General features: G+C 41.0%; 5 protein-coding genes across 6 annotated transcripts; 1 reads left to right on the top strand and 4 right to left on the bottom strand.

The window, feature by feature from the left end:
* Positions 1 to 3,579, bottom strand: LOC115748189 (pentatricopeptide repeat-containing protein At2g40720). Its single transcript, XM_030684639.2, has one exon. It carries the CDS (start codon positions 3,446 to 3,448, stop codon positions 896 to 898), a length of 2,553 nt encoding a protein of 850 aa, XP_030540499.1. The 5' UTR covers positions 3,449 to 3,579; the 3' UTR covers positions 1 to 895.
* Positions 3,580 to 4,482: 903 nt separating this feature from the next.
* On the bottom strand, positions 4,483 to 10,117 carry LOC115748199 (aminoacyl tRNA synthase complex-interacting multifunctional protein 1). Its single transcript, XM_030684648.2, has 12 exons — positions 9,968 to 10,117; positions 9,226 to 9,327; positions 8,686 to 8,856; positions 8,488 to 8,553; positions 8,176 to 8,241; positions 7,873 to 7,983; positions 6,817 to 6,968; positions 6,562 to 6,652; positions 6,401 to 6,469; positions 5,678 to 5,769; positions 5,036 to 5,099; positions 4,483 to 4,885 (listed from the first exon to the last, which is right to left on the bottom strand). The coding sequence occupies exons 1-12, from the start codon at positions 10,034 to 10,036 to the stop codon at positions 4,781 to 4,783; spliced, it is 1,158 nt and encodes a 385-aa protein (XP_030540508.1). The 5' UTR covers positions 10,037 to 10,117; the 3' UTR covers positions 4,483 to 4,780.
* Positions 10,118 to 10,782: 665 nt separating this feature from the next.
* On the bottom strand, positions 10,783 to 13,196 carry LOC115748148. The gene is made up of 7 exons (XM_048284556.1): positions 12,771 to 13,196; positions 12,486 to 12,672; positions 12,130 to 12,248; positions 11,913 to 11,990; positions 11,615 to 11,804; positions 11,361 to 11,485; positions 10,783 to 11,247 (listed from the first exon to the last, which is right to left on the bottom strand). The coding sequence occupies exons 1-7, from the start codon at positions 12,984 to 12,986 to the stop codon at positions 10,849 to 10,851; spliced, it is 1,314 nt and encodes a 437-aa protein (XP_048140513.1). The 5' UTR covers positions 12,987 to 13,196; the 3' UTR covers positions 10,783 to 10,848.
* A 3,540-nt stretch (positions 13,197 to 16,736) lies between these two features.
* LOC115748147 (U-box domain-containing protein 62) lies at positions 16,737 to 22,663 on the top strand. Its single transcript, XM_030684581.2, has 8 exons — positions 16,737 to 17,384; positions 17,519 to 17,825; positions 19,104 to 19,185; positions 20,313 to 20,370; positions 21,443 to 21,531; positions 21,818 to 21,913; positions 21,991 to 22,061; positions 22,268 to 22,663. Exons 1-8 carry the CDS (start codon positions 16,874 to 16,876, stop codon positions 22,389 to 22,391), a joined length of 1,338 nt encoding a protein of 445 aa, XP_030540441.1. The 5' UTR covers positions 16,737 to 16,873; the 3' UTR covers positions 22,392 to 22,663.
* Positions 22,664 to 23,083: 420 nt separating this feature from the next.
* LOC115748146 lies at positions 23,084 to 27,657 on the bottom strand. 2 transcript variants are annotated; one of them, XM_030684580.2, is made up of 7 exons: positions 27,220 to 27,657; positions 27,021 to 27,120; positions 25,325 to 26,491; positions 24,862 to 24,924; positions 24,577 to 24,773; positions 24,113 to 24,231; positions 23,084 to 23,481 (listed from the first exon to the last, which is right to left on the bottom strand). In XM_030684580.2, exons 1-7 carry the CDS (start codon positions 27,280 to 27,282, stop codon positions 23,370 to 23,372), a joined length of 1,821 nt encoding a protein of 606 aa, XP_030540440.1. In that variant the 5' UTR covers positions 27,283 to 27,657; the 3' UTR covers positions 23,084 to 23,369. The 2 variants fall into 2 exon arrangements, with proteins under 2 accessions (XP_030540440.1, XP_030540439.1); XM_030684579.2 differs by having other exon boundaries at positions 27,214 to 27,656.
* Between the last annotated feature and the right edge of the window lie 244 nt (positions 27,658 to 27,901).

A 27,901-nucleotide genomic window follows, 5' to 3' on the forward strand; every position in this document is an offset into this window, starting at 1 on the left:
TGCCAGGAACTAACCTTTGACAGTGTATACTTCTTCCGTTGTTTTGTTTTGTTTTCTGCCGTAGAAAGTGCTAATAACGAGGAGAATTAGAATAAAGTTCATAAGCGCCATATGACAGGGAGGGGAGCAGGGGCAGGATCTAACTTATTAGGCGGTTTGACGTAAAACCATCGGGCAGATGAATGGAAGTCACTGATAGCTGAGGTGTAAATACAATAAACTCAACAAAGCAAAAGTACTCTTCTGAGAAATGATGTTATGAAAAAGCTGCAAAACGTTTCGATGAGCTCATCTCTTTCTTTTGATGGGCTCCATTCCGCTAAGCTGGTGATACTCGAATTTGAACTGCCACATTGGCCAGAGGCTTGTGTTGGTAACTTCTTTTATCCTCTGCGTATACTGATTGCAGGATAAACCCGTGAGTGGCACAATGACAAACTGAAAAAATGGAACCACTCCTCATAAGATAGAACATGCTTATGTTTTATCTAAGAACTGTATCTTTTTGGTTCCAGACTTGTCAATATTATGCAGCACCGGCAGGTCTCGACGCCCCTAGAGAAAAGCCAAGTTCTAACACTTCCAATGTTCCCTCTCGGGTCTACCCGCTAGAGCTAATTCAACACCTGCATTTCCCAGAGCTTCAAATGAGCCTTCACCAATGCGAATATCTCAGCAATTCCTGGCATTAGTTTACTTCAGAAATCAAATCAAACTTTGAATCTAACCACTATTGTATCAGCACAGTAACTCCAACCAAAATTACTTTCAAGGCACTTTCTCAGTGTTAGTACACCTACTATTAGGTGATCTGTGGACCACCTTTTTCCTTTTTTCCTGGAGCTCAGTCCCACGCATATCTCGAAACTTGGGTTCTCCCGTGTTCCCTCGGACACTAGAAAGCCTCAAGGCATGTATCATCCACAACTATCTTTCCCATGTTCCTATTTAAATTAGTCAATGTATTGCAAATATCGCCAGTACTTTGGGTGGACAAACCTCCCGAGTAGAAAACATCAACTCTATCCCTCAACTCTATCCAACTGCAACCAGGGCTCTTTCTCAACCCCTTCTCTTTCATGGACGCCCGGAATTGCGCTGCCTGTTCCCGCAACTCAGCTTCTCCATAAAGATTCAACAACTGAACATGATTGCTTCCTGTGTCTGGTTCGATCCTCAACAAGTTGGAAGCTGCCACTTCCCCAAGCTCAACACTTCTGTGGATTCGACATGCAGACAACAAACAGAGCCAAACGCTTCTATCGGGTACCATGGACATGCTTTCTATGAAATTATAAGCATCGCCCAAGCGTCCAGCTCGGCCAAGGAGATCAATGATGTTAACATAATCCTCTGTTTCGGGCTCAATGTGATGCCCCTCTTTCATCAAGTCAAAAAGTTTCAGGCCTTCCTCAACTAAACCAGAATGCCTGCAAGATGAGATCAATGACCTAAAGGTTACTTTATCAGGCTCTATTCCTAAGATTCTCATTTCGTCAAATAGTTGGATGGACTTAAGGTAGTCCCCATTATGTCCGTAACCAGATATCATCGAGTTCCATGTCACTAGGTTCCTTTGTGGCATTTTTTGAAAGATCTGCTCAGCATAGTTGATGCATCCAGATTTGATATACATATTGATTAGTCCGTTCTCTACTTGAAGATCCCACAAAATTTCCTGTCTTACCAGATATCCATGGACAGTTTTTCCTTTAAGCAATGATGCTAAAGATGAAATTGCAGCAAGTACAGTTGAGACAGACACGGAATCTGGATTTTTACCTTGCTCTGCAATTTGAGAAAATAGACGGACTGAAAGTTCAGGGAGATCGTTTCGGCTATAGCATGACATCATGGAATTCCAAGATACAAGGTTCTTATGCGGCATATTAGAAAATAAAACTGCTGCTGTATCTGGCCAACCACATTTAGAGTACAAATCTATAAGCGAACTCGATACAAAGGTATCGGATTCCAGTCCACTCTTTATCACTGATCCATGAATGGCTTTACCCAGAGAGATTTTCTCTAGCCCCGCACAGGCATCAATTACACTTGCCATAATATTTGAATCTGGTTTGATCCCATCATTTTCCATGCCTTTATAAGAACCAATAGCCTCCTTATATTTTCCATTTTGGCAAAAACCTGATATCATGGAACCCCATGCTACCACATCCCTCTCTGTCATGCAAGAAAAAACCAAATTAGCATCTTCAACGTGTCCGCATTTGGAGTACATCGTCAGCAGCGAACTCTGTGTAGCAACATTATTTTGTATTGGTCTCTTGCTCAAGTCTGCATGGACTGATCTTCCAAACTTAGGAAGCAGAGCCATACTACAGGAAGTTAAAATGTTCGAAAATGTGACAGAATCCAACTTTGTGCCACTTGCTCTCATCTGGTTGTAAGCTTCTATAGCATCATTGAAGTGGCCATGACCGACATAAGCTGAGATCATCGCATTCCATAACTCAATTTCTCTCTCTAACTGAGAGAAAAGACACTCGGCATCTCGAACTGATCCACACTTTGCATACATAGTTAAAGTAGCAGTAGAGACATAGGGATCGTCGTGAAAACCCATCTTAATCACATCACAATGGACTTGTCTGCCAAAACACATGTCTTCACCACAGCAACAAGCACTCAAAGCGCTAGAAAATGTTGCTGATACGAGGTTCACATTCTCATTCTTCGCCAATGAATAGAATCTCAAGCTATACCCCCACAGGTTATTCTCAGTCAGCCTACTTATTAATACATTCCATGCTACTACATTGCTCCTGTCCACCAGATTATCAAACAAAATGAACGCATCCCTCAGTCTCCCACAACTTGAGTACATGTCAATCAAAGCAGTTTCTAAAAAAGTGTCACCACTGAACATGTTCCTGACAGCATAACCATGAATTTGCTTCCCCTGCATACATCCCAAATGGCCATCACAAACTCCTAACAGTATAGAAAGAGTATACTCATCAGGTCTCACACCCAACAATTGCATTTCACCAAACTTACAAATACCCTCGCCAAGATGGCCATATCTACAGTACCCCTTGATCAAAGAGTTCCAGATCGTAACATCCTGACTCAACGCTTGACTCTCAGTCAATTCATCAAACACCCGGATGGCATCATCTAAAGACCCACATTTCACGTACATGTCAATGAGTGAACTTGCTATGTACAGATCATCTCGCAGACCCAAAGCAATAACCGAAGAATGGACAGTCTTTCCGTAGCAAAGGTTGCGAAGAGAAGCGCAGGCTTTGAGAAGAGAAGGGAAGGTGAACTTGGTGGCATTTTCAGGTGAATATAGCTTCAGGGCCTCTGTGTACTGAGACTGTCGGACTAAAGATTTGATCTTGGAATTGACGAGGGACGTTGAAGGATGTAGTTTAGTCAAAGTCGAAAGTCTCCGAGTAAAGATTGGGTTGAAGTACATGTCAGCACCATCACGCCCAACTGCATTCGATCAGAAGTGAAGCAGAAGCAGATCATGAGATACCAGCTTGGGAAAGAAACATAAAATCAAAGCCACCCAAATCGCTAAAATAATTTCTTTTTAGTCAATTACTTGTGAGACCCCAGACTATCTAATAATACATTTCCTTTTCTCAAACTGCATAGCTAAAAAATCTCGTGCTTGTTGTATCCTTCAAATTATGCAGAAATTCTTGTTCTGTTTTTTTTTTTTTTTTTTGGGTCATTTGAGAATAAAGAGATGCCATTTACAACAATAAAAGGAAAATAGAATAACTGCACTGAAAGTCTTAAAATTTGTAGCCAAAATGCAATTAAGTTTTAAAATATAGTCAAGATCTAAAATTTATCAAAAAAAGTGCACTATTTTTGTTAGTTTCGTCCAATTTGAAGGTCAAAAAATGCTACTTGGCAATTTTTTTTTAATGTCTCTCGAGATCGCGTGACATTGATATAGCAATATAGCGAAAACATAAAAGGCCAAAAAAAATAAAGCACAAAAGCCACTTTTTGGGAAAAAAGAAAGAAAGGAAAGAAAAGAGAACTTGGGACTTGGGAGAGATCTCCCACAATTTAGAGAGGGGTTGGTGCGACAAGGATCGGCGAGGGCCAGTGACCATGAAATGAGTCCGGCACATAAGCTTTTTGATAACAAGTAAAAATAATCTCTCTCTCCACACGCCGGGTAAGAGCAAATCAAACCTTGCAGTTACAGATGTTAGAGCAAATCCCACAGCACTATACTGAGACTCCATGGGGCCAAAACACAAAATCATGTTGGGGTCAGGCATCCTCCAAACCAAAGTCATAATATAACTCGGTTGATGTGCAGATTTTACTCAGGCAGGTATGATCATTGATCGGCAGACTTGTGATTTATCGAACTAACTTCAACTCATCTACCCGAGCATATAGCACATTGGATCCATCGAAACCCATCACAATGAAACAAGCGCAGCTAATCGCCGTCGTCATCCATCTACAGTGAGAGGGAGAGAGTTCAAGAGGCAATTAAGTCTCCTCAGTTTGTTGGGGAGATAGAAGAAGACCATCACCATCGCACGCATTTCCATCAGCATAGCCTTTTTGTTGACTCTTAATTAGTATAAAAGAGAGATGTCCCAAGAACTTGCGTGCCAGATCCCACTGATGAGAGTTTCGAGTGACATTATACATGACAATTTTGCCTGATGGAGTCACGCACATACAAAGATGATCTATTTTCTTAGTAACTTTTGAGGTGAAGTTGAATGTGGGATCAAAATTGAGAAAAGATCCACTCCATCGACGTAGCTCATTTGATGCTCGCCTTAGGAATGGATGAAACACACGGTCCACCAGAAGTCATGAACGGTATACCCTTGAATGTAGCAACACCTTTCTCATCAGTAAACAGATGCTGCACCAAAAACACAATTCGCAATTACAATTCCACAGAAACCATAAATAACTTTTTTGGCAGAACAAATAGGCCGTACGTATGAAGAAGGAGGAAGAGGAGGAGGAGGAGGATCAAGAAGAGGATAAACTAACAGTTAGAAAAAAATACCAGTGTTATCTTCTCCAACTGCTTCTTCTTAGGGTTCAGAACTTCTTCTGGCTTTCCATCAATCCTAAATAGAGAACCAGCAACCGCACATGAGCAAAAGGAAGCAAAACTTTGACGCTTAAGATCTATACCAATATTTTAGTTGATGAGCGTGTTTTATCGAATATGTTCCACGCCAACGTTTGATTAACAAAGCTGGAAGTAGACAGTTGATCAAATAGAAGTGCATAATTTTGAAGAGAAATAACAATTGCTATCAAGATGTCACACAACGAATCCTATTGCTAACTAATCTGTCCAGAGAATGGCTTTACAAATGTGTCTGCATACGTGGGTGCCGCAGGCACGTGCACAACGTAGTTCAACCGATCTCAGACGATTGACGTGCGGGCAACATAGGTCAACCAATCTCAGGTGATCGATCGTGTATTGAGTGAGTTTATGTGCACATGCAAGACAGGAAGTGCTTTCACAGTGTGAATAGTAAAGTAGATTTTGAAGTTGGCTTTAGTCAAGCGTGTGCTTAATTTTCTAAATTTCCCCATAAGCAGTTAATTTGGTATCGTGCATATGCTTCCACAAAAGGCAATCAGCAACAGGTGTTCAGGTAAGTAAATCTCAGACAAAGTTTTCCAGGCTCACCCAGAAAATGAGACCTGCTCCCCAAGTTTCGCCCCCTCTGGAGGGAGCAAAGGTTCAACAACCGAGTGATCTTCGTTAGAAGCACAAAGCACCTGAAAGATGACAAATTGAAATCAGATATTGTGGACAAGTGGATAAAAGTATTCCGCTAACCATGATCTTTCTCTAGGAAGTGTGTTCTTCAAAATTTGCAAACTATAAGAATTTCTGGGCAAGTGGGTGATTATCAAATCACAGAGCCTATGGTGGCACATAACATACAATGACATTAAAAAATAGCATGTAGAAACAGCTTCATCCTGCTATAGCAATCAAGCACTTCTACTTAGGCTCACGAGCAGTCAGCTTTCACAGAAGCAAAACTTGAAAGTTTTAGACTCAAAGCTGAACCCCTAAAAACTGGAATTTACGCAGCTACAATAGGCTAGGGACGAACTGAAATATCTTTAATGGATACACCGATGCATGCAGTGCCATCACCACTGGTTAAGAGATGATAAATAGCGAAACCAACAATTCTCACCATTAAGTTACTAAAATTCTAGCCACACACACAGGTCAATTTTGTCCAATCCGAGCTAGAAAGTACTTTTTGAGGAGCAAAGAACTTCTAATATGTTTTCCATATGCGGCCCCCACAAAATATGGTTCTTTTTAAACAGGGAAGCTCAATGAATCAAGAGAATTCACTGATATTCAAAGAGATGAGAGCAGAAGACATACCAGGCCTTCAGACATAACATCCCTGAGCTTTCCTGGTTTTACATTTGTAATGAGCACAACACGGCGGTTCTACACGTGAAAAAGAGAGAAAATTGGTCTGCTTCCAAAAGGTTCATAAAACTGCTCCTTACTTTAGTGAGGCAATGAGGTAATTACGATACCATCAACTCATCTGGACTGCAATATTTGGCCAAGCCACTAACAACCTGCCTCAATTTAGCCTCTCCAACATCAATTTCTTCAACAAGTAAACTGAACCACCAAACCAATTAAGGAACTTTAGAAATCAACCTCTGCACTTTGCATGACTATTATATCAGAATTAAAAGTTTACAAGACGAGGCAGAATAGGAGACTATGATTGACAAAAGCTTGCACTTTTGGGAGGACAGTGATGGGGTATCTCAAAAACACACCTATCAGCAGATGGATGCTTCCATGCTTTCCTAATGAGGCCAACCCGTATATTGAGCAAGCTCACATCAATTTCTTTGTCTTTTTCAACGGGTTCCTTTCCTGGAGCTTTCTTGCTCTCTTGATTAGCTTGACCATCTACCTTGCCCTTTCTCTGATAGTTTTGACACAGAAAAAAAAAAAGTTAATGCATGGTAAACATGCAGTATATTTAAAAAAGATCTCGCTCAATTGCGTGCAATGTGACTCATGTCCCAGATAACTTCTTCTGTCTTTATTATTGTTTGTACCCATCAAATTTGGGCATTTAACACAAAAGTCTTAGTACTAAACATAGTGGATATTTTCCCAACCCCATCATATTCATGTTTCTAGTGAAAATTCCTTGTGATCTCATGGTCTCTATGACGCAGCAACTCTGTAAGAGTAAAGAGAGAATTTCAAAAATTCCCTAAAGCCGCCTTACAGCTGACACAAGCAATCTTAACATCCTTGTCTGTTACCCACACGAGGAATGATACACTCTTGTCATTATTAACTTTGAAAATAAAATGACATCGATAAGTACATTTCAATTGTCTTCAAATTTTTCTTGGTTCATGTGTAGTATTTTCACTTTCCAAGCATGTTTTTTCAGTTGGGCAGGCCTCACCCCCGCAACTTATTGAATTTCGACATAAAAACTATAAGCAAGTAGATAGAACGATGGGGTATCATACTTCCCACCTATAGCTTATGTCATGCAGTAAAATGCTGTTTCCTATTTTCTATAACTATGAAAAAGAAATAAACAGTGATTCAAAAAATTAGCAAAGCTCCAAAAGGAAAAACCTCTATATTTCAAATGATTAAGGTGTTCAATATTAGATAAACAACGGTAAATTATGATCAAATTACAAAACTCAAAAGCCATGCTTCAACAAGTGAGCGTGTGTGCTTCCTTGTGGAGCAAGAGAGTCACGTACATTAATGGTATAATTATAAAGCAGAAAAGTGAACAAAAAACATAAAAGTGCACCATCATAATGGGAGAAATCCATGACTTAAGAAAAACATACATCGCTTTTCTTTGTATTTGAGTCTGTTTCTGACTTCTCTGCAGATTTCATGCTTTCCGCAGTCTTTTTTGTTTTCGGATCGTCATCTGACTTAGCTACGATTCTGGGTTCCTGCCATCCAAAATCAAGCAGGCAATCAACAATCACATAGCATTACATATTGCCAGCATATCCTACTCATGAAATTGAAAGCAAAGACAGAACGATGTATTGTCGTTAGCACTCTAATCGAATTATGTTTGTCTTAAACTCCACCTCACCATTAGTCACGGACAATAAACACATAAAAGCAGAAGAACTTACTGGAGGTGCAAATACAGCCTTCTCCAAGGTTATCGTTTCAAAAGATTCCCCAAAATCCTCCTTGTGCTGTAAGAATGAAGTATAAGAGCATCAGAATGTAATTCAGACAGAAATAGTACGTTTACAATAATTAAAAGGCGCAGGAACCACCAGTCTGATGGGCACCGCAGGCCCAAGCCTGATACTGAATAAGATTCAATCAACAATACATAGCAAAATGTATATCTAAAACATAATTATCATTACGAAGCCAAAAAATCAGACTAATGAAGTGAACCGTTATTATGAAAAGTTAATGGATTTGAACCACACCTGGATGTAATCAAACCATCTCATAAGATGCGGTAACTTTTGCCTGTCCATATTCGAAAGGCCAACCTAGGAACAAGGAAACAGTCACAGACCATCCGGTTTCATGTTCAGAGCGGTAAAAGGCCATGAAGCCTTACAAGCATTCTATTTTCGGAGAAGCAGCATGCTGTACACTTTTAAACAACGAGTACTGCGTACCACAGAAGAATGAATTGTTGAGAAAGCAATAATATCAGCTTCAGAGGGTGTGATTCCATTTCCTAAGAGAACTGATTTTGTGACCAACTCTTCATTCAATTTGTTGAGGGCATCAATAGACGCCTTGGTATTCTCAGGGAAACTCTCTGCGAATTCTATCCACTTTGTCACCTACAACCAGAAATTGTGCTTATGAATTCGTAGGTGAATAAAATCTTAAGATATTTGCAAAAAAGGGAAACCGAATTGGTCACATAATGTGCAAGCTAGTCTATTAAAATTAAGATTGCTTTTAAGTTTTCTCTGGTCAGCTAAACCTTTCTTGTGTATGATTTGGTACTTCAGTACCATCTTATAGATGGACAGCATCCCTCATTACCGTTCCTTGTAATTTTCTTTTCACCTTGAAAAAGGAGATATGCAGTAGTGGAACCCTCCAAGCACTGACATTTATCTTTGCTCCAGGCATGTTTCCCTCAGATCAATGAATTATTTCCTACTGCTGAGTAGAATTTCATAAAACAAGACAACTAAGTTTACCTCTTCATTGTGATCCGCAGAAGTCCTGTTTGTTGATGACTTCAAGATGTCTGAAAGCAAGCTCTTAATATCATGTTCGCCAGTCTTACTTAAAAAGACGGTCTGCAAAAACCAATCTTTATAATTTAGAAACTGAAATGGCCATGGAAAGTTAACGAACTTAGACAAAAGCAAGCTGCAGGACCCTTTTTCTGAAGAACGGGTGATTAATTTATATGGTCTACGAGAGTGCAGCTAGATGATTTCACCACACCGCATTTCCTCAACAAGTGCCCTTTCCGTATTGGATAAATCGAAAATCGAGCTGCAGATAGGAACACGAGCAAGCCTTAACCAAGTTTCGCACGAGGCGTGAGTCGAAAGAGCAATCCATATCCATGACTAATTCAAAATCGAGTGCCACTCAAAGCTAGTCCATGGAATGAGAGAACCCAAGAATTCTTAGCAAATGTGACAAAAGGCAATCATTCCCGTGATAGGATGAGCCACATGCAGAAACAATCAGGACGCCATCTTCACCTAGAAAAGCTGCCAACCATTACTCCCGCCCCGCGTAGGATAATCCCAACCACTTCTTCCATGCTCAGAGAACCCTAAAAGCGACGACTATGAAATGCCTTTGCGTCGGCAGTGATCAGAACAGATGCATTCGCCTCGGTCTTGCGCAAAGAGAGCGGCGTAGAAGAAAATGTGCGGACAGAGAATCGAATTGGTCTTAATCGAAAAGGATCAACAAGCTTACAGGATCCAAGGAGAAGCGTTTACAGAGCGCAGACACTGTCGCCTGCTTCGCACTGAGACTTGCTGCCATTTCGTTGGATGTCGTCTTCTTCCCCTTCCCCTTCTTCTTCTTCTTCGTCTTCAAGTTCTAAATCCAATTACAGAAACGGAAGATTGTTTGTGTCATGGACTCTAAATTGATGAGTAGGGTTTATGGGGTTTCACAAGAATGGGCTTTTCAACGAAAGCCCGGCCCAACTAGATTTCATTAAGGCCCTGGATAGTGTGAATTTTTGCATAATTTTCAGGAGCCTTGTTCTTTTTTACTTTTTATGAAAATGGAAGAATTACAATTTCATTTGGATTAAATAACTTCTTTAAAATATGTACCTCTTCAATTTTGCAGAATCCCTGGGAAATTGTTATTTTTACTCTCCGTTCGCTTCCTTGGAACGCTTCTTAACAAAGACGCACTTCATGTATTATGCGTTTAAATGCTTCTCATAACTGCAATCAAATCACGAATAGCCTCGGGCATCGATAGAGTGTCACAATTGGGTAATTTGCATAAATAATCACCTACGGTGAGTTAGATTATTTTAGTAAACCCATTAAGCAATTCAGTAGAAGCATGCCAATCAAGTAAAGTAGCTAATGAACTGCTATAATGGCGTCTACTATTTAATCTCATCGGTCGACATCGTCATTCAACTCCAAATCATTCATATTCTTAACTTGAAAAATCTCTATCCTTTCCATGCGCACTATTGGAATGCGGATCATTTAAAAGAAAGGAAACATCCTTGGCAACAGAGAAAATTGAAATTCCCCCATTGGACTTCTGTAAAGCCCAATCATAGATCAAAGTCATGATCATAGGACAGAATTAATAAAACCATTCCCCTAATCATCCTTAATGCCGTTTACAATGAGATTCCCCTTTTGCACACTACTTGGTGACTTCACTGCCTTCACTTCCTCCCATTCATCATCGCCCCAACTTTGATCCCAACCTTCTCCTGCTGTTTTGAATGTTCTTCCTCTGATGGAGTCCGCACTTCCCATGCCCATCTCGAGCTGTTCGTATGGTGTTCCGTCCACCCTACGCACGGCCGCCCGCAGCTTCCAATACGCCGTTGCCGACGCCAGAATCACGATTCCCGAAAGGAAAAGCACGACACTTACATGAGAAGAGAACTGCTTCGGAGAGTTGCTTTCTGAGACCAGTTCCACCACACAATCCCAATCAGCAGCAGTCAATAGTATTGAAGAATTTGCGCCGAATTTGTCTGTCACATTTACCTAAAATGCAAGTCACATGAACATGGCGCATCAGAAGAAGAAAGCCTGCCTATATAAGACTATGCCGCGGGTTCACGTGTCAAGAAGATAATGCGAAAGGCATTGGAGCTTACCATCTTCCATTGTTGGTCGGGTAGTTCGACCTTGTCCAGAGTGATGTTAGCCGGCAACAAAGTGATGTTCACTCTCAGAGGAATCTCTCCACCATTCTGGACTAAAAGTAGAGTTTCCATTGTAGCTGCAATAAACAGAAAGAACTAAGTTTGAGCATTTCCTTGACAATTAAGCAGACAAAAATCTAGATCGAGTTCAGGCCTATAGTGTCACACAGAGATTAAGATGAAAAGCACAGAGAACATTTTCGTACCGTTGCGATTGTAATGGAGGCAGGCAGTCAAGTTCTTCACTTGGCAACTCTTGGAGGGCAACAAGCACTTTCCAGCAGCGACTACTCCGGGCACATTCGACGCCGATGGGGTATCGGGGGTCGAACCAACCTGGGAGCTCCTGTTATCTGATCCAGATGTAATTGAAGGGGCAAAGGGCAAAAGAAAGGCCTGCATCGACAGAAACACTCAGGAATCAATCAATCATATGCCCTTCGAAAACCGAAACTACTTCAATGCTCAAGGCATTGCTGATCTGAGAAATTAGCATGTTTATACCATGTCCATGACACAATGCCCTTCTCCTCCATCCAACACGATTGAAGAATTACCTCCGACATACGCGGTGATATTAATCTGAAACAAATTTATACATTTGATCATATCATATCGAAGAAGACAACCATTAGTCTCAGCAATTGACTTCACATCTTGCAGAGTTTCAGGTCCAGGACGATCATAACAAGGCATGAAGAAGGTATGGGAGCTCACTTGCCTTTTCTTGTTTCGCCACTTGAATTTCTCCGGGAGTGATATTAGCAGGCAAGAATGTCACGTTCATCTTCAGAGGAGTCTCTCCGGCATTCCAGATGAAAAGAAACGTTTCGTTCGTACCTTCAAATAATACGACAGACTGAATCATTTTTCCTTTGCCCATAAATTGTCAAATTCTCCAACTTTCTATAATGACAACGCCGATTACTGAGCAATAATTCACCAGAGTAATCGACTTATTTAGCCGCACATCAATTCTGCTCAGAACAAAAATCCATACGAGAGGCTTGACAGCATTATTGAGTATTGACATCATTCTGCAAAGAGATCTAAAGTTAGGCCTCCTTTTGTTCTCACCATTTCCTGCACCATGCTGACGGACGCATGCAGTCAAGTTCTTCACTTGGCAAGTCCCGGACAGTGGTGCCGCCGAACAGTTCTCACCAGCCGCGATCTCACCGCCGCTCGAATTCAACACCAGCCAGGCCATCTCGGACCTCTGTTTATCTGATTCGTCCTGGCTGGCTTGGCCGGCTGGTAAAACCTGCTTTCAAGAAACCATTTCGACCATCGATCAAAAACACTCTCAACTTGATCAAAAAGAAGAAAACTAGAAAGGGCAAATGGAACTAGTGGAAGAACATATCCAGCCACTTTGCTGCTTACGCCTCCGGCAGGCTTTCTGAACGAGCCCTTCCAGGAGCCGAGAGCCGCGTTGGACCGTTGCCAGAGAATCACGACCAACAAGAGCACCATGAAGAATCGATACCGCTGGAACTTCTTGGAGCGCATGATTCGGCGACTGTATCGTCTCAGGGAGACCTTCGCTTTGGACGCTGAAACAGAGGACAAACCCATGAAAAAAGCCTTCCTCTGTCTCCGCTATAAAAGCCTTACCGAAGTGCTGCGGCATGTTTCACTTTCATGACTCGGTTGCTCTAGCGAAGCCGGCAGCGGCTGCATCGTAGCGTCCGAACAGAGGGACCCACCAGAGGGTTGATTCTTGACATTGGAGAAGAGCATCGAATTCTGCGGTCAAGTTTGTGAGAAGCAGAGGATGTAGGTGCACTTTCGGATGTGTGCGAGCGTCGGGTACGATGAAGGCGGTTATATATGTTAGAACATTTATGCCTCTCTTGTCCCACGTCGAAAGAGTACTAAACCTTCATCTCTTTTAAATCTATATAAAGAATTCTTTTGTGTATTGTTATTCACGTCATTTATTAGAGAGCAAATACCATTCTCTCTTAATCATTTTTTTTTATCATGCTACCAGAGCCAAGTTCATTATCTTGAAAGGATGCTCTGCGGTTATGAGTTGTTAGGACTACTGAGCCGCCACTCAAGCATCCGTGTATTCATGCCTTTTAGTTCATGCTTCATGCATCCGGATCCATCCGCTGACCTGTGCACTATCAAGCTTCTCCAATGATGATTTTTCCGATCGGTTCGGACCGATATATAGTTATATTGACGTCAAGCTAGATGGTTCCAAGTATTCACTACGGAAACTATCGACTATGGCTGCACTTATTTACCGCGATTTATTTGAGCATGTTGAGGTTTTCTTCCGTCCGCTCTCACAGACATCGACTCATCCAAACCATCTCCGGAGGCAACCAACCCATCCAAACCATCTCCTAAGGCTATTCAACAACGTATCGCTAAAACTCGGACGTGGACAGTTGCTAATCGAAAGACATGGGTTGTTCTCTTTGGTTCTATTGATCATGCTCTTCGCTCGCAATTTTCTCAAATATGGGTGCGAAGCATTTGTGGGAACAACTCACCAAGATTTTCGCTTAGATTGCGGATATTTGGGTCTATCGGTTATAGAAAGAGATTTATTATGCTACCTCGAGGTCTTGCTCCATTCGGGACTTCTATAATTATGTGCAGTCCCTTTGAAGTTGGGTGAACATTCTTGCTCGGTCTAAGTGAACATCTCGGCGAGCTAATCCCACAAACGCTTCACACCCACAATTTGAGAAAATTGCGGGCGAAGAGGAGGATTAATAGAACCAAAGAGAATAGCCCACGCATGGTGTTGAACAGCCTCAAGAGATGGTTTGGACGGGTCGGTTGCCTTAGGAGATGGTTTGGATGGGTCAATGTTTGTGAGAGCGACAAGGCGGAAGAAAACCCTCAACATTCTCAAATAAATCGCGATAAACAAGTACAGCCACAGTTGATGGTTTCCATAGTGAAGAGTTGGAACCATCGAGCTTGACATCGATGTGGTCACTAGAATCGCCCATGATGATCGCCGCACACCCTAACAATATACGGGTCTAAACCGACCAAAAAAATCACTGGAGAAGCTCGGCAGGGCAATGGTCGACGGATGGATGCGGATGCAGGAAGCACGGATTAGAGACACGATTACGCGAAAGGTTGACTAGGGCAAGCAAGAGTGGTGGCTCAATAGCCCTAAGACCGACGATTTGGCCCACAACTCATTGTCTTAATTTCTAATGCGGAAAATCCAATTAATGGTAATCACAGAGCATATTTTAAAAATAATGAACTTGGCTATGATATTATATATTGCTCAAAGTGAGGCTGATCATGCTATGATCTTTCATACCTTTTTTGTTGGCTATATTGTTCTTCTTCTTTATGTGAATGATATGGTCATCATCGGAGATAATCGTGCTCATATTAAGCATACCAAGAGGAACTTTCGGCGTCATTTTGCCATGAAGGATCTTGGACGGCTGTACTATTTTATCGGGCTTGAGATTGCTTGCGGTTCGCACGGTATCTTTCTTTCTTAGCAGAAGTATACCACCGACATTATCTCTAGGGATGCTCTCTCTGATTCACGCACTAGTGCTACTCCTATTGAACTGAATAAGAAGATTTGATCGGATGATGGGAAACCTCTTTCTAATATATCGGACTTTCGTTGGCAATCTTGTATAGCTTACTAACTCTCGACCGACATTGCTTATGTTGTTCATGTTATTAGTTAGTTCGTTGCTACTCCTCATACTGTTCATTATGCTGTTGTTCTATGGATCTTGTGCTATCTTTGGGGCACTTTGACGAGTTCCTTGCTTATGCCACTTTCTTTCGCTCTCGAGTTGCATGCCTATTCTGATATCGATTGGCTTCCGATGTAATTGATCGCAGATTTGTCATGGGTTATTGCGTTTAAAATGGAGATTTTCTCATTTCTTGGAGTGCCAAGAAACAATACATTCTCTCACGCTCCTCTACAAACTCCGAATATCATGTTATGGCCGACACCATTGTTGAGATTGTTTGGCTTCTCCACTTGCTTTCTGACATAAGTGTTTCACTCCCGGATCCCACTCCTATGCACTATGACAACAAGAGTACCATGTATATTGGTGCGAATCCAATCTTTCATGAGCATACCAAACACATTGAGATCGATTGTCATTTAACTCGTCACCATCTCCATCCTCGCTCTATTTCTCTTCCCTTTGTTGGGATCGAGTATCGGGTTGCATATCGTTTTACGAAAGCTCTTACATCACAATGCTTTCTAATTCTTCTTTCCAAACTCTCATTGTTTAATCCACCATGAGTTTGGGAGAGGGGGGGGGTGTAGAACTATAAGCTTCTCCTATCCCACATTGGAAGAGTACAAAACTCTTTACCTTTTCCAAGCCTATATAAAGGTTTCTCGTGTACATTGTTATACACATCATTTATTAGAGAACAAGTACCATTTTCTCTTAATTATTCTTTTTTTTTTATCATTTTAATCGAACCGTTCTAAGCTATAGGCTACAAGATATATTCTATGTCTTAAAATTTCTCCTAATGTGAAAATTGATTTCTAACCGGATGTGTCGAGAAGATATAATTGAATTGTAATCCAGTGTAACAAAGGAAACCCAATAAATGGGTGAAATGGGGTGTGAGGAATCAAACTCAAGGTCCGTGACTCGGATACCGATGTATGTCCAAATTTACTCTCACAACTTAAACTTTTGAGTTAGATTTTCTAGCATGATATTAGAATAGGAAATTTCGAGTTCAAATCTTTTGAGAATCCTATTTGGCTCCCTTATTATATATTTCCACAATTTAATCATAAGATAAAGGTTAGTGTGAGCATGAGGAGGGGTGTTAAAGTATATGAACACAATGCACGTCCCTTTTGACAGCTTAAGGAATACTTTAATACTCCATCTCACGTACAAATCAAACCGAGAATGGCATGTGAAACCGACACACCGTCAACCTCTCAAACTATATATAGTAGAGCAGAATTTGACATATATCATATTAGAATCCTGAACCTAAAAACTTAAGTTGTTAGAGCAATCACGAGCATTGGATCACAATCGGGGTAGTATCGAAAAATTGTATGTTTTGTACATATGGAGGGGGGCGCCATCATAAGCAGACACCCCTACAGAGCTTTGCCTAGACAACTTTCCGTGCTTGCATCTCTCATAAAAGCAAGAGCTGCAAGAAGAGGAGGTTATATTTTTATATGGAATGGTTAAGTACCTGTCTTGTTTTTCAATCTTACAGGAAAGGACCTTAAAAGCGCTCGAGAGTCACGACAACGTAGAATCTCCAGGCATACTACTCTCTCTCTCTCTCTCTCTCTCTCTCCCCCGCGAAAAAAGAGCATTTTTTCCAATTAGCTGACGCCACCCCCGCATCCCAGTGAGCCCGAACTTCTCCTTTCACCTGCAATTTCGGACTCAAGAAGAAGGAAGAAGAACCCTCAAATCGTCTCTCTCTCCTATCTCTAGAAGATGAAAATGTCCGGCGATGAAATGGGCCTGGTCCCACCTCAGACCCGCCTTAACTCGCAGCTCCTCTTCCAGGATGACCCCTTGCGCTTCAACAGCCCCGCGCCACAGAACCGCGGGGTCGGCGACCCGGTTCCGAAGGCCCGAGAAATCCCCTCCAGCTTCCTCGAAACCCGGTACTTCCCCCCTCCGCCGCCCCATCCTCAACCCTCCGAGTTTCGCCACAACCCGTACGCTAACGACTCCCGCCCCGACGCGGGCGCGCCGCCGAATTGGTCCGATAACAACGACTCGAGCGCCGATGGTTCGGAGGGCAACGACGAGGACGATGACGATGACGATGACGTGGACGAGGAGGAGGAGGCGGCATTTGTAGGGTTTGTTGGTGAACCGAATAGGGCTCAAAATGATGCTAACAGTAACAAGGACAGCTGTGGTAATAACAACAAGAGCAATAGCAGTGGTCGGGTGGTCAAATTAACCAATGGAAAGACGAAGTTCGGCCCTTCATTTGGTAAGTGACTGCGAGGGTTTTCACATTTCCAGGTTGCATCACTTGAATTTCTCAATTTTGGAGCTTTTTTCATCTTTTTTTTTTACTGTGTTGATCACGAGTGGTGCTTTTTTTTTTCTTTTGGCTTCTTGTAGGGTCTGGTAGAGAAGTAGTTGTAGTGACCGATGGCAACTGTGGACGAGCTGCCAGTGACACGAGAGGGAGCTGCGGTGAGATTCATCAGCAGCGAGTGCGAACTGGGAATTTTGAGAATGCGGTCACTATTGCAGAGCCGGACGGTGAATTGTATTACTCACAGTATTTGCAAGGAGAAGGATCTGGTAGAGGACAGAAGGATGTGGTAGCTGTGGACAGTGGTTGCGGATTTAGCGGAAGAAAGGATGGTTTATTATCCAGTGATTCGGGAGAGTCATTGAGAGACATTTTCTCGGACCCTTTGACGTAAGCACAATGTTGTCTTCATTTGTCTTGGCATATTTATGTGGCAGAAGAGCTTTATTTTCGCTTTTCTGGTAGGTAGTTTGATTGGGTTGATCATTGTACTTGTGACGAGAAAACTACTAGTAATCAACACGTTGTTCTTACGTAGGTTCTGGAAAATTAGGCTGATTACCCGGTTCATAGAGTAGGTATGCATAGCTTCTTTTATGGTGGTGGAGATTTATGTGAAATATTGGTCTCTAGCTTGGACATGGAAGTTATTATGCATATTCAAGATAAAAACTTTGTGTCACCTGTTTGCAAAGAGCAGCATTGTTGGCGAGATACATGTTGCATGCCTTTTCATCGTTATGTCTAATTATACTGACTTAATCTAGTGTTACCTTCGCTTACGTCCCATCATGTTTTTGTCTGTCATGACAGATTCTGTTAAGTGTACTTAGAGCCTGGAAAATTGTAGATATTGTTCTAAATTGATCAGGTGGAATATAACTTATTAAAGGGACAGCCTCTTATATGATGATGTTCTTCTCGTGAATCTCATGCTGGTAACGCAAGTTGAAACTAATATAGCAAATATCTCCTTTAAAATTTTATTAATAGCCAATTTATCTTTGTTAGTTTCTTTGTTTCAGCTTAGTTGTGTTCAGAAACCTCTTGTGGGGATCATTTTGATTCATCCCTTTTTTTAAAAAGATCAGCCAGAGCAAAAGTTTTCATTATCAACAACAATCTACACCAAAATATTTTCATTGTTGATGAAAATGTTGTTCATACATTTTTGTAAATGATCCAAATGACCATTTTTAGGAAAATGTTTCCCAAATCGTTGATTTTCCACGACATGAACATACCTTTCATTTGCTTTTCAACTACATTGTTACTTTATGGCTTTTCATTTTCAATTCCTCTGGTACAAGTTTGGTTATACTTAAGACGTTGATTGCCAAATGGAACTACTGATACATCTTTCATGTCTACTTTCTGCAACACAAACAAGTCTATGATCAAGTACTTGCATGTATACCAACAATTCTCGTCTGCTGTGAACTTGAGTCTGAACATTTGTAATCCCGTTCCGGTAGGAAAACTTTAAGGAATGTACCTCTTTCTAAAAGCATGGGATTGGAGTGAAGAAGTGTGACCTCTCTATGTAATTCCCTCTAAGGATCTCTGGCACTGGTTATAGATTGTGGCTTTTATCGGTTGTTTTCTGTCTTCTAATTCATTTTTTTTCTTGATGAAATCTTTTGTGACCGTCTCAATTTAAAAACGCAGGGGAGCTCTTATGGATGATGCAATGATTTTGCCATGTGGACATTCCTTTGGAGGTGGTGGAATACAGCATGTAATTAGGATGGTGGGTTCGCGATCTTAATTGGAGTTTGAGACTTGGATTTTGAATCATAGTAACACATGGATAATGTGAGCACTTAATGAGTCACTTCTCTGAAATATATTGCGGTTGGGATTGTTGGAATGGCTTTTTTTGGAATAAGAGAAGACCATTAAGTCTGGGAACTAATTTACAGGAATTTCTTTTTTTTTTTTTACTTAGCATGAATAAGACATTGGCAAATATGGATGTTGCGTTGGCAAGACCCTTTCATTTCCACACCTTTCCCTATTTTGACCCCGTATAGGTAGTTATTTTCGAGTTATATATCCTCCACATTTGTGCTTTATAATTGTTTGCCAGGTCGCACTCTTTGGAATATTAGTTTCATCAATCTTGGTTTCTTATAGTCTGATGTTTAGGTGCCGGTGTTGGAAGTTAAAGATTGTTGTGTACTCTGTATTGTTAGGATACTGACAAGTTGACATTAGAACTGAAAAGCTTGACTTTGTTGTATACATTCACGTGCATCCACAATAACACACCATTTTTGCTCGCTTCAATGTTGCCACCTCTCTTCCAACCAGGATCCTCTAGCATGACAATCATCTCAACCTGCATGCATTCTGTTCATGGATAAACACAGCTGAGAAGCAAAGTTTCTTGAGCACATTGTGAAGTAGCAGAGATTTTTCAAAATCGCTGGGTTAAATCAAAGTTCTACTCATGCACTTACTAGAGCATTATGGTTTGCAGGAGCTGGCACATGCAAGTGTCGTTCCAAGTTGCTTGCTGTAACAGCTGTTTTGCGGATTACCATACCACATTTCTCATCGAACTGTTTTTTCTTGTGCGCTGTTATTCCTTGACAGTGAAGTGTCTTCTGATTTGCCCAACCTGTGACGCCCCACTCCCGTTCTTGATTGAGGACAGTGATTCAAGCAATATATTGTCTATCGCATATGCTTGACAACCCTAATACATAAGGGATAAAAGGAAGAGAGCTTGTATTTTTTCTGGTATTTATGCACATTGGTCCATACTGAAATATAGTCCTTCACTAAACATGATGTGGTATACTTTTCATTGTTCAAGTGTACTTATGGTGGCTGAATAACTTTTCTGATTTTGATTGCGCAATGCATCTTCAGAAAGCATGTCCCTCTTGTCAGCTGTCGATATCAGAAGACTCAATATTACCGAATCTCTGTAAGTAGAAGTTGTTATCTTGAAGTATATTGAATGTATGTAGAGTTTTAGATCATGAATGACTTATCCTTAACCTGCGTACTACACTACCATGTTTGCAAGTAATAACATGAGATTAATCTATAATCCAGATGATTGATTTTCATCCAATGCCACTGCCTATCGAGTGGATGGAAGTGTGGGCGATTTGCTGTAGATTATCATTTGATGTAGTGTCAATATTATATGGGCAGTTAAAACATAATGTATAGAGCAGATATGCGGAACATATGTTGGGGTAAATTACAAATGAGGATCTGAAGTGCTTTGATTTTTTCAAACAAGGGCTTGAAGTGGACCTTGTTTCAAAGAAGGTCCTGGCCAAAGGATATTTTCATCTTTTACCGTTTGAAAATTTTTTCTTGTTTTCTTTTCATTTTCTTTTTCTTTCCCTTTTTCTTTCCCCTCCCCCGACAATCGCTGGCCTCAGTCTAGGGCTGCCCATGCCGCTAACAGGCAAGGCAACCCTCGCTTGGGTTGGCGAGGCCAGCATCGGGGCGAGGTTTGCCTCCCAAATCTGGCGAGGACTTGCCTGCAGGGTTGCCTTGCCCGACGGTGGCATGGGCGGCCCTTGCCTAAGGTCGGCGTTGGCTGGGGAAGGGGAAAGAAAAAGGGAAAAACAAAAGGAAAAAAAGGAAAAGAAGAAAAGAAAAAAAAATTTAAGACGGTAAAAGACGAAAATGCCCTTCGGCCATGCCTTTTTTGAAACAAAGAAGGCTCTTCAGGCCTTTCTTTGAAACGAGTTCTACTTCAAGCCCTTATTTAAGAAAATTAGAGCACTTCAGGCCCTTATATGGAATTTTCCCTATATGTTATGTTAGGTCAAGTGAGAAATGTGAGTGTATCTTCCAGTTCAATTTGCTACAAGAAAGATTGGCTTGAAGTAGTACTTTGTGTCATTATATTTGGGCTTTATATTGCAGTTGCATTCGAGCTGAGTCTCATAGCATAAGACTGTTTCTGATGTCAAAGTGTGTCTACTCAGTAATAAATTGGTTATGTTTGTTTTTTTAAAATATTTTCTTCCATGCAGCTCTTCAAGCTGCCATACAAGCATTCCTCCGGGAAGAGGACTTGCTCTTCCACCGCTCATCCAAAAGGAGAAGAGAGAGATTTGATCAGGTCAGTCTCCATTGTATATTTGACACGATGCAATAGGATTCTTCAAGGGCGTCTCACGTCATGCTGTCCTGTGCTTTGTTCTGTGTGGAAGTACTATTTCTGTGTTTGTAAGGTCAATAAATTACCGCGTGCTGCCTGCTCCATCTTTTGTTTACAGTCTTTTAATACCCTTATATTGCTATTTGTGCACTCTCTAGGGTTGAGTAACTTGTCAATTGTGTTCCTGGATGCTAGTTCTCCCATATGTTACCTTGCCTTTTTTTCTAAGAGTGCTTCTTTTGTTCAGGAGAAAGGTAACTGCAGCGACTCAAATCTCATGGATACGACGAGAGGAAGAGGTGTACAGTTTCCATTTGCCGTGACTGATCGTGTCATTATTAAGGTTTGGTCTTTCGGAAAGTGATTGATCATTTTCTGCAATATAAATGCCCCTTTACAAATGGATGAACATTGACTCAGGGTAACAAGAGGACACCGGAGCGCTTTGTTGGACGTGAGGCAGTCGTAACAACACAGTGCTTAAATGGATGGTGGGTTAAATTTTGTTTCCCTTCTTGACTTTGGTAATTTTTCAGAATATTTGCAATCAATTCTCCGCTTAAAAAGCGTATACAGCAAACGTGGAAGTAATTCGGCACTTGAAAGGATGACCTTGATGTTATTTCGGAAAAATTTCCATGCTCATTCTCCTCTCTGCATGTTACTGTTTCATTGACGTGGTAAGCTGTCCTTACAGGTATGTAGTCAAAACATTGGATAATGCGGAGAGCGTCAAATTGCAGTACCGATCACTTGCCAAAGTCCCAGATGAAGCTTCCTCAAAAGCACTGTCATGCAAACAGACCACAAATTGGCTCTAGATCAGTGATGCACTGATGTGAAGGAAATGGCAACTTTGGCAAACATGGCAACCTGCGTATGCGACACATGAAACAATTTGAAGTGTTGTAACTGTTTGAGAGGCCCTGTAATCTGTACGCAGCACGGCAGTGTATTTATCACTAGAGAATGTATCGAATTGGGGTATGTACACCGTTGCAGCCCGTGTATGAGACTCAGAGTTAATGACTTCGTACATATAAATACAATGCTGTTGATTTTGCCCCTTGTAAACTACGTTGTTTTCATTTGGCTTTCTTGTTTCCTTTCCGGTTTTGGTTTTGTGAGGACCACTGGCTGTGGCTGGTGTGCATGCTAGTACAAAACTGGTGTATGCTCTTGACAAACAGTCGTCAAGACAATGAATTGTGAATAGTCACGTTTTAGCTTTAAAGGGTTCTTGAGATTTTCCTATTTCGCTCTGTGAGATCTATTGATAAAAAGCGGACCGCCTGAGCAGAGCATGCTTGAGAAAAAGATGTGCATTTTATCTTTCCAATTTTGCCAACGGGAATGATCTATAAATTTATATGCTATTATTGTTTGCCTGAGTCGTAATATTCAATAAATAGCATAAAGTACTTGAAAAAAAATTGTTTTGCTTAAGAGAGATCTCATGCTGACGACCACCTCTGGATGCAAGAGAAACAACAGTTCAGCCGTTGGAAGTTGATTTCAGTCAACAAAAGATCCAGCTTCACTTCTATTGTTCATTCAACTTCCAAGAAAGATTGCTTGAACACTGTTAGGGTGTTACTAAACTTCAGTACAGACTGACCTTCGAACGACATCAGCTTCTACTTCTAACACTACACTGAAATGGATCACCAACTTGCTATTGTTACATTAACAGTCAGTAAAAAGCCTACTCAACTAGATGAAATCCAATGCCGGTTCACGAGAATATGTGAACAAGCACAAAAGGAATGAAAAAAGGAGTTTCAGTTGAAGATCAACAATCAACAGCAGGACACGTTCTCCTTTGCCAGGAGAAAGTTGCACGTTGAATAGATGGAAGCTGCAGCTGCCCGAACTGCTAATTCTCTCTCGGAATTGTCTGGCTTGTTAGATCTGCAAAACACAGACTATAATTATCAAGTGTCTCCTGGATAAACAATCTACTTTCACTTGTAACGTAGTAGCTAAAGTTGGACAGAATGACAGAATCTCTGAGTATCATTGTCTGAATCAAGAAAATTGCAGCTTATGATAAAAAGACGGTTCTTGGAATTCCTGTCCTGAAACCCTCTTATGTATAAGACTGGACCAATGTTGCCGTTACACACTCCATGTGAAGATAAAGTTTCAAACAAGAAGCATGCTAGATTCTCAAAATAATACATGATCAGAGAATCCATCCCAAAGAGGCACCATGGGCATTACACTGCATGACAAAAGTACAGGGAAGAAGCGCGATTATGTATGGTTTGACTTTCATCAACGCTAATATTTAACCAATATTAACCCCATATTTCAAGACAAAATCCATAAGAGAATATTTATTTAATGCGATGCTCATTGCAGGAAACACAGAGGAATACGAAAATTTGTGAACCTGCCTGGGACCTCTATGAAGAGTGATGATGACCCAACAAGCTGTTTGGTTGATTCATTTTTTTTAGCTGTCATAGACAAGTGTCATGGGACTCTGTGCACAAGATTCTCTAAAAGAGCTAGTAAATAATTGTACTATACCATTTACCTAGATATAATATCTGTAGCTCCCAGGTTCTCCGAACTGTAAGGCACATTCCACTGGACATGTTGCAGGCCATGTTCACAATGCGATTGCATCTCTTTCACTTGGTTCAGCCAGATCTCCTAAAAAATTCATGAAGTGAGACTAAACTAGGTTCAAATTAATTTATAGAGAAATTAATCTCCACAACTGAGAGAGAGAGAGAGAGAGAGGAGTTTGTAAGACAGACAGTCATAAAGATGAGTGATGATATATCCACAAAAAGAGGCTCTGGTGCTAATCAGAGGGTGATTCGATCATCGTATCATAAAAGGCACCAAGAAATGAGAGGGTAAGTAAAAACCAAAATGGTGTAGCGAGAGACATAGAAGCTATCTATAGAAGAGTTGGAACTTGGCCACCAACAAGTTCTAATCAGAAGCTGTCCTGAAAATTTGTGATCTTCAAGAAGAATGTTGAAAACTCACAAGCTGTTGCTCTTCTTCAGAAAGCGCTTTATCCATCTGACAGAAGAGGGCACTCCATTTCGACAGGTGCATGTCAGCAATAGGACTATTGGTCAGGTGAGGATTATTCTCTTGATTAGATGAGAACTCCTTTGATATTAGAAAAGGCAATTCTGTGTTGATCACAGCCTGAACTCTCTTTTTACTGCGTTTCAAAGCTGCAATTTAATGAGAGCACATCATTAGTCAGACAGGATAGTCAACTTTGACCCTTTACTCTAGCTACTACGTGCAACAGGGTATTACCTGCTAGACGTCCTTTAATGTCTTGATGCAGTAATTCTAACCATTGAGAAGCAACAGTTGCAGCTGAAAAATATTGCACTTTCATTTGTCAGCTAAAAAGGCCTTTGAATTGTGTATTGCGACATCATAAAATCGAAGGTGCATATTCATAATCAGCTTGGCCCTTCACTACCAGAGTTTACAGGACAATGACATGCAAAAACCAACTTTACGGCAGAATCCTTATGATCCACCCACCAAAAGAATTAAATAAGAAAACCAAAAAATAAAAAAACTACTCCCTCCCAGAAACAGAAAGTAAAAAAAAAAAAAAAGGACAGAAACAAATCAAGGAAGTACAATACAATATGTGACATAAGCATCCAGGAAGATAGATTAACTAAACTGTGAAACAAGAACAAAAAAAAGATAATAATAGCATTAGAACAAACAGAGAAACAATCATGTACAATAAAAGGCTTACCTTTAACAGAAAGTGAAGTGACACTGCCAAAAGTAGTTGAGTCTTCGTTGGACATAGACCAAGTAATCTCAGATGCTTTACTCGTTATTGATGACAATCTCAGCGCCAATCCATCATCCTGACTAATACTATTTGGATTTGAGACAAGATTCTTCTTGCACAATCCACCTGCCATGCCCAGATCCCCATTTTCTACTTCATGCTCTGAAATGGAAGATGAATACTTGTTCAGCATTGACATGGGGAATCCTGTGGTCTGCTTCCTCTCACATAAAGAACTGGGAGCTACATTTTCAGATGAATAAGAAAGCTGATGCTTTCCTGAATTATCGAAACATCCCAATGCCTTCCCATTACCAATTTCTTTCGTTTCACCTTTTGAATGACCAGCCTGTTTACTCCCTACATGGCCATTTTCAGCCCTTCCTGACCTCACCAACGCCTCTATGATGGAATGGACTTGTTTTCTGTTCCTGACATGGTTTATGATCCCAGGGTTCAATTCATTGAGCAGTCCACTAGGAGCAGCAATCTTGGTGAACCTATCTACCTGTTCTTTCTTTGCAAGCTCCAGCTTTTTCTTCAGAACATCATTCTTACTCTTCCTACCGCGTTGCTTCGGGATTGGTATGCCCCCATGAGCGGACGAGAGAAAGCCATTTTGCTTCATTTCATTCCAAAGCCTGAATGAATCTTTCTCCTCCAATGGGCCAGTTGAACTAGCACACTCAGACGCATCCACAGGCTTCAACTGATCAAGATTTTTGTAAGGGTAAAATGGATTTACATTCACAGAGCTGGAAAGGTCTTCTGCATTGAGATTCAAGTCAAGGCCCTTTGAGTATGCATGATGATCACTTGAAGTTTCATGCTGTCTGAACAAAGAAACTTCATCTGCTTCCTTGGTTTCTCCAGTATGTTTAGGATTGACATCACTCTCGAATTTGTTGGCGGAGCAAATTTCAGTATTAAGATCAAGTTGTACAGGCTTACAATTACCCTCTACAGGTAAAGAATTTCTTTCAGACTTGTCGTCATGAGAACCATTTGTAATAGAGGTGACCGGCTCCTCGGTTACCTGGGACCTACCTAGTCCTTCTTCCCCACATTGAGAGGAAACTTTGCCACCCTTGTCTTTGACAGATTTTGGAGAATGGTTGTTAGTTCCTGAATCAAAATTTGAAAATAAAGTACACTATCATGCACACACAAAAATTTCAAAAAACCCCAGGAAAAGTAACAACATTGTCAATTTCCACATCTCTAGTATTGATATAGAGGAAAATGCAAAGAACATCATTGTGTTCCATATGCTGTCATAACTATGAACATCATTGCATATCTCCAATATTCTTAGTCATGACACTTTGAAAAAGGAAAAAAAAAATTCATGGCTTGATCGATAAAATGAGGCAATGCAATTCAAGTTGAACTCAGGGTCCGCATCATTTCATAATCAATCTCCACGGTTAAACGCACAATTTGCATCCAGCAATTCTGAAACTCATTATAAGAATAGCTTGAACCATAAGGTATATAGAGGATTAAAATTGAACTACTACCGGAAGAAAAAAAGAGAAGAAAAAGTCGAGGGTCGACAGTTTTTATTTCAAATGGAGACCTAAATTTGAATTCCCAACTCTCCCACTGAACTCAAAGAACAAGTACATAAAAAATGAAGAGGGAACAAGATTACCTTCGCGACGCAATACGGATTCCAAATCCCTCATTTTGACTCGCTTGCGTGCAACTTCATGTTTCTCCTCGGTCACCAGATGGCGCTTCTCCCCACTCGACTGATACACCCAACATCAGCAATATGAAAACGGAAAACAGAACAGACCCAAAAAAAAAAAAAAAGGTGAGGGGGAAATGAGTAAAAATCCGACCTTTACATGTGATTTAGGCGATGCCAAAGTCCGACCAGAAACACTTCCTGAATCACACTGATCCTCCATTTTCTTCCCGACCCAGTTCAAAATCCGAGACCTTTAACACCGACTCTTGAACAAATAGACAAGAACTTCTCACGGGTATTCAGAAACTATTGACACACGAAAACAACTAGGACAGTCCACGAAAACCGGAAAAGCTTCAATTCGTTTGAAATGGGTGCGAGTTCTCTCTCAAAAAAGGATGACTATGGCTGTGAATATGTAAGATAATGGTGGGTTAGGGTTTAAATGGGCAAGATCTGGTATTGACAATTGGGGTATCTTATTTATGTGCTGGTTTTTAATGCTTTCTTTGGATTTGAAACGCAGAGAGAGCGCGCTTGCAGACGCTGTCTGATCCGGTGATTCTTGCATATTTACAAGCAATCTGCAACTTATAGTAGTTTAATTAATGTTTTCTTTTTTTATCCTCCGGGGCCAAACAACGTGGCCAAGAAGAACTAAGAAAGATGTCTCTTTTCCGGTTCTCCTTTCTTGTTTTTTTCAAATTCAAATAGTTTGGAGGGACTTTCTGCTGGGCCCGTTGGCTCCCGGTCCCCCCTCTATCTCCTCTCATGAAAAGTCAGGCGGCGCGCACGCATCCCCATCCTTTCAAACACGGGCCGATCCTGGGCGGGCCTGA

Source organism: Rhodamnia argentea, chromosome 8 (assembly GCF_020921035.1).
Source record: "Rhodamnia argentea isolate NSW1041297 chromosome 8, ASM2092103v1, whole genome shotgun sequence".
Lineage (NCBI taxonomy): Eukaryota > Viridiplantae > Streptophyta > Magnoliopsida > Myrtales > Myrtaceae > Rhodamnia > Rhodamnia argentea.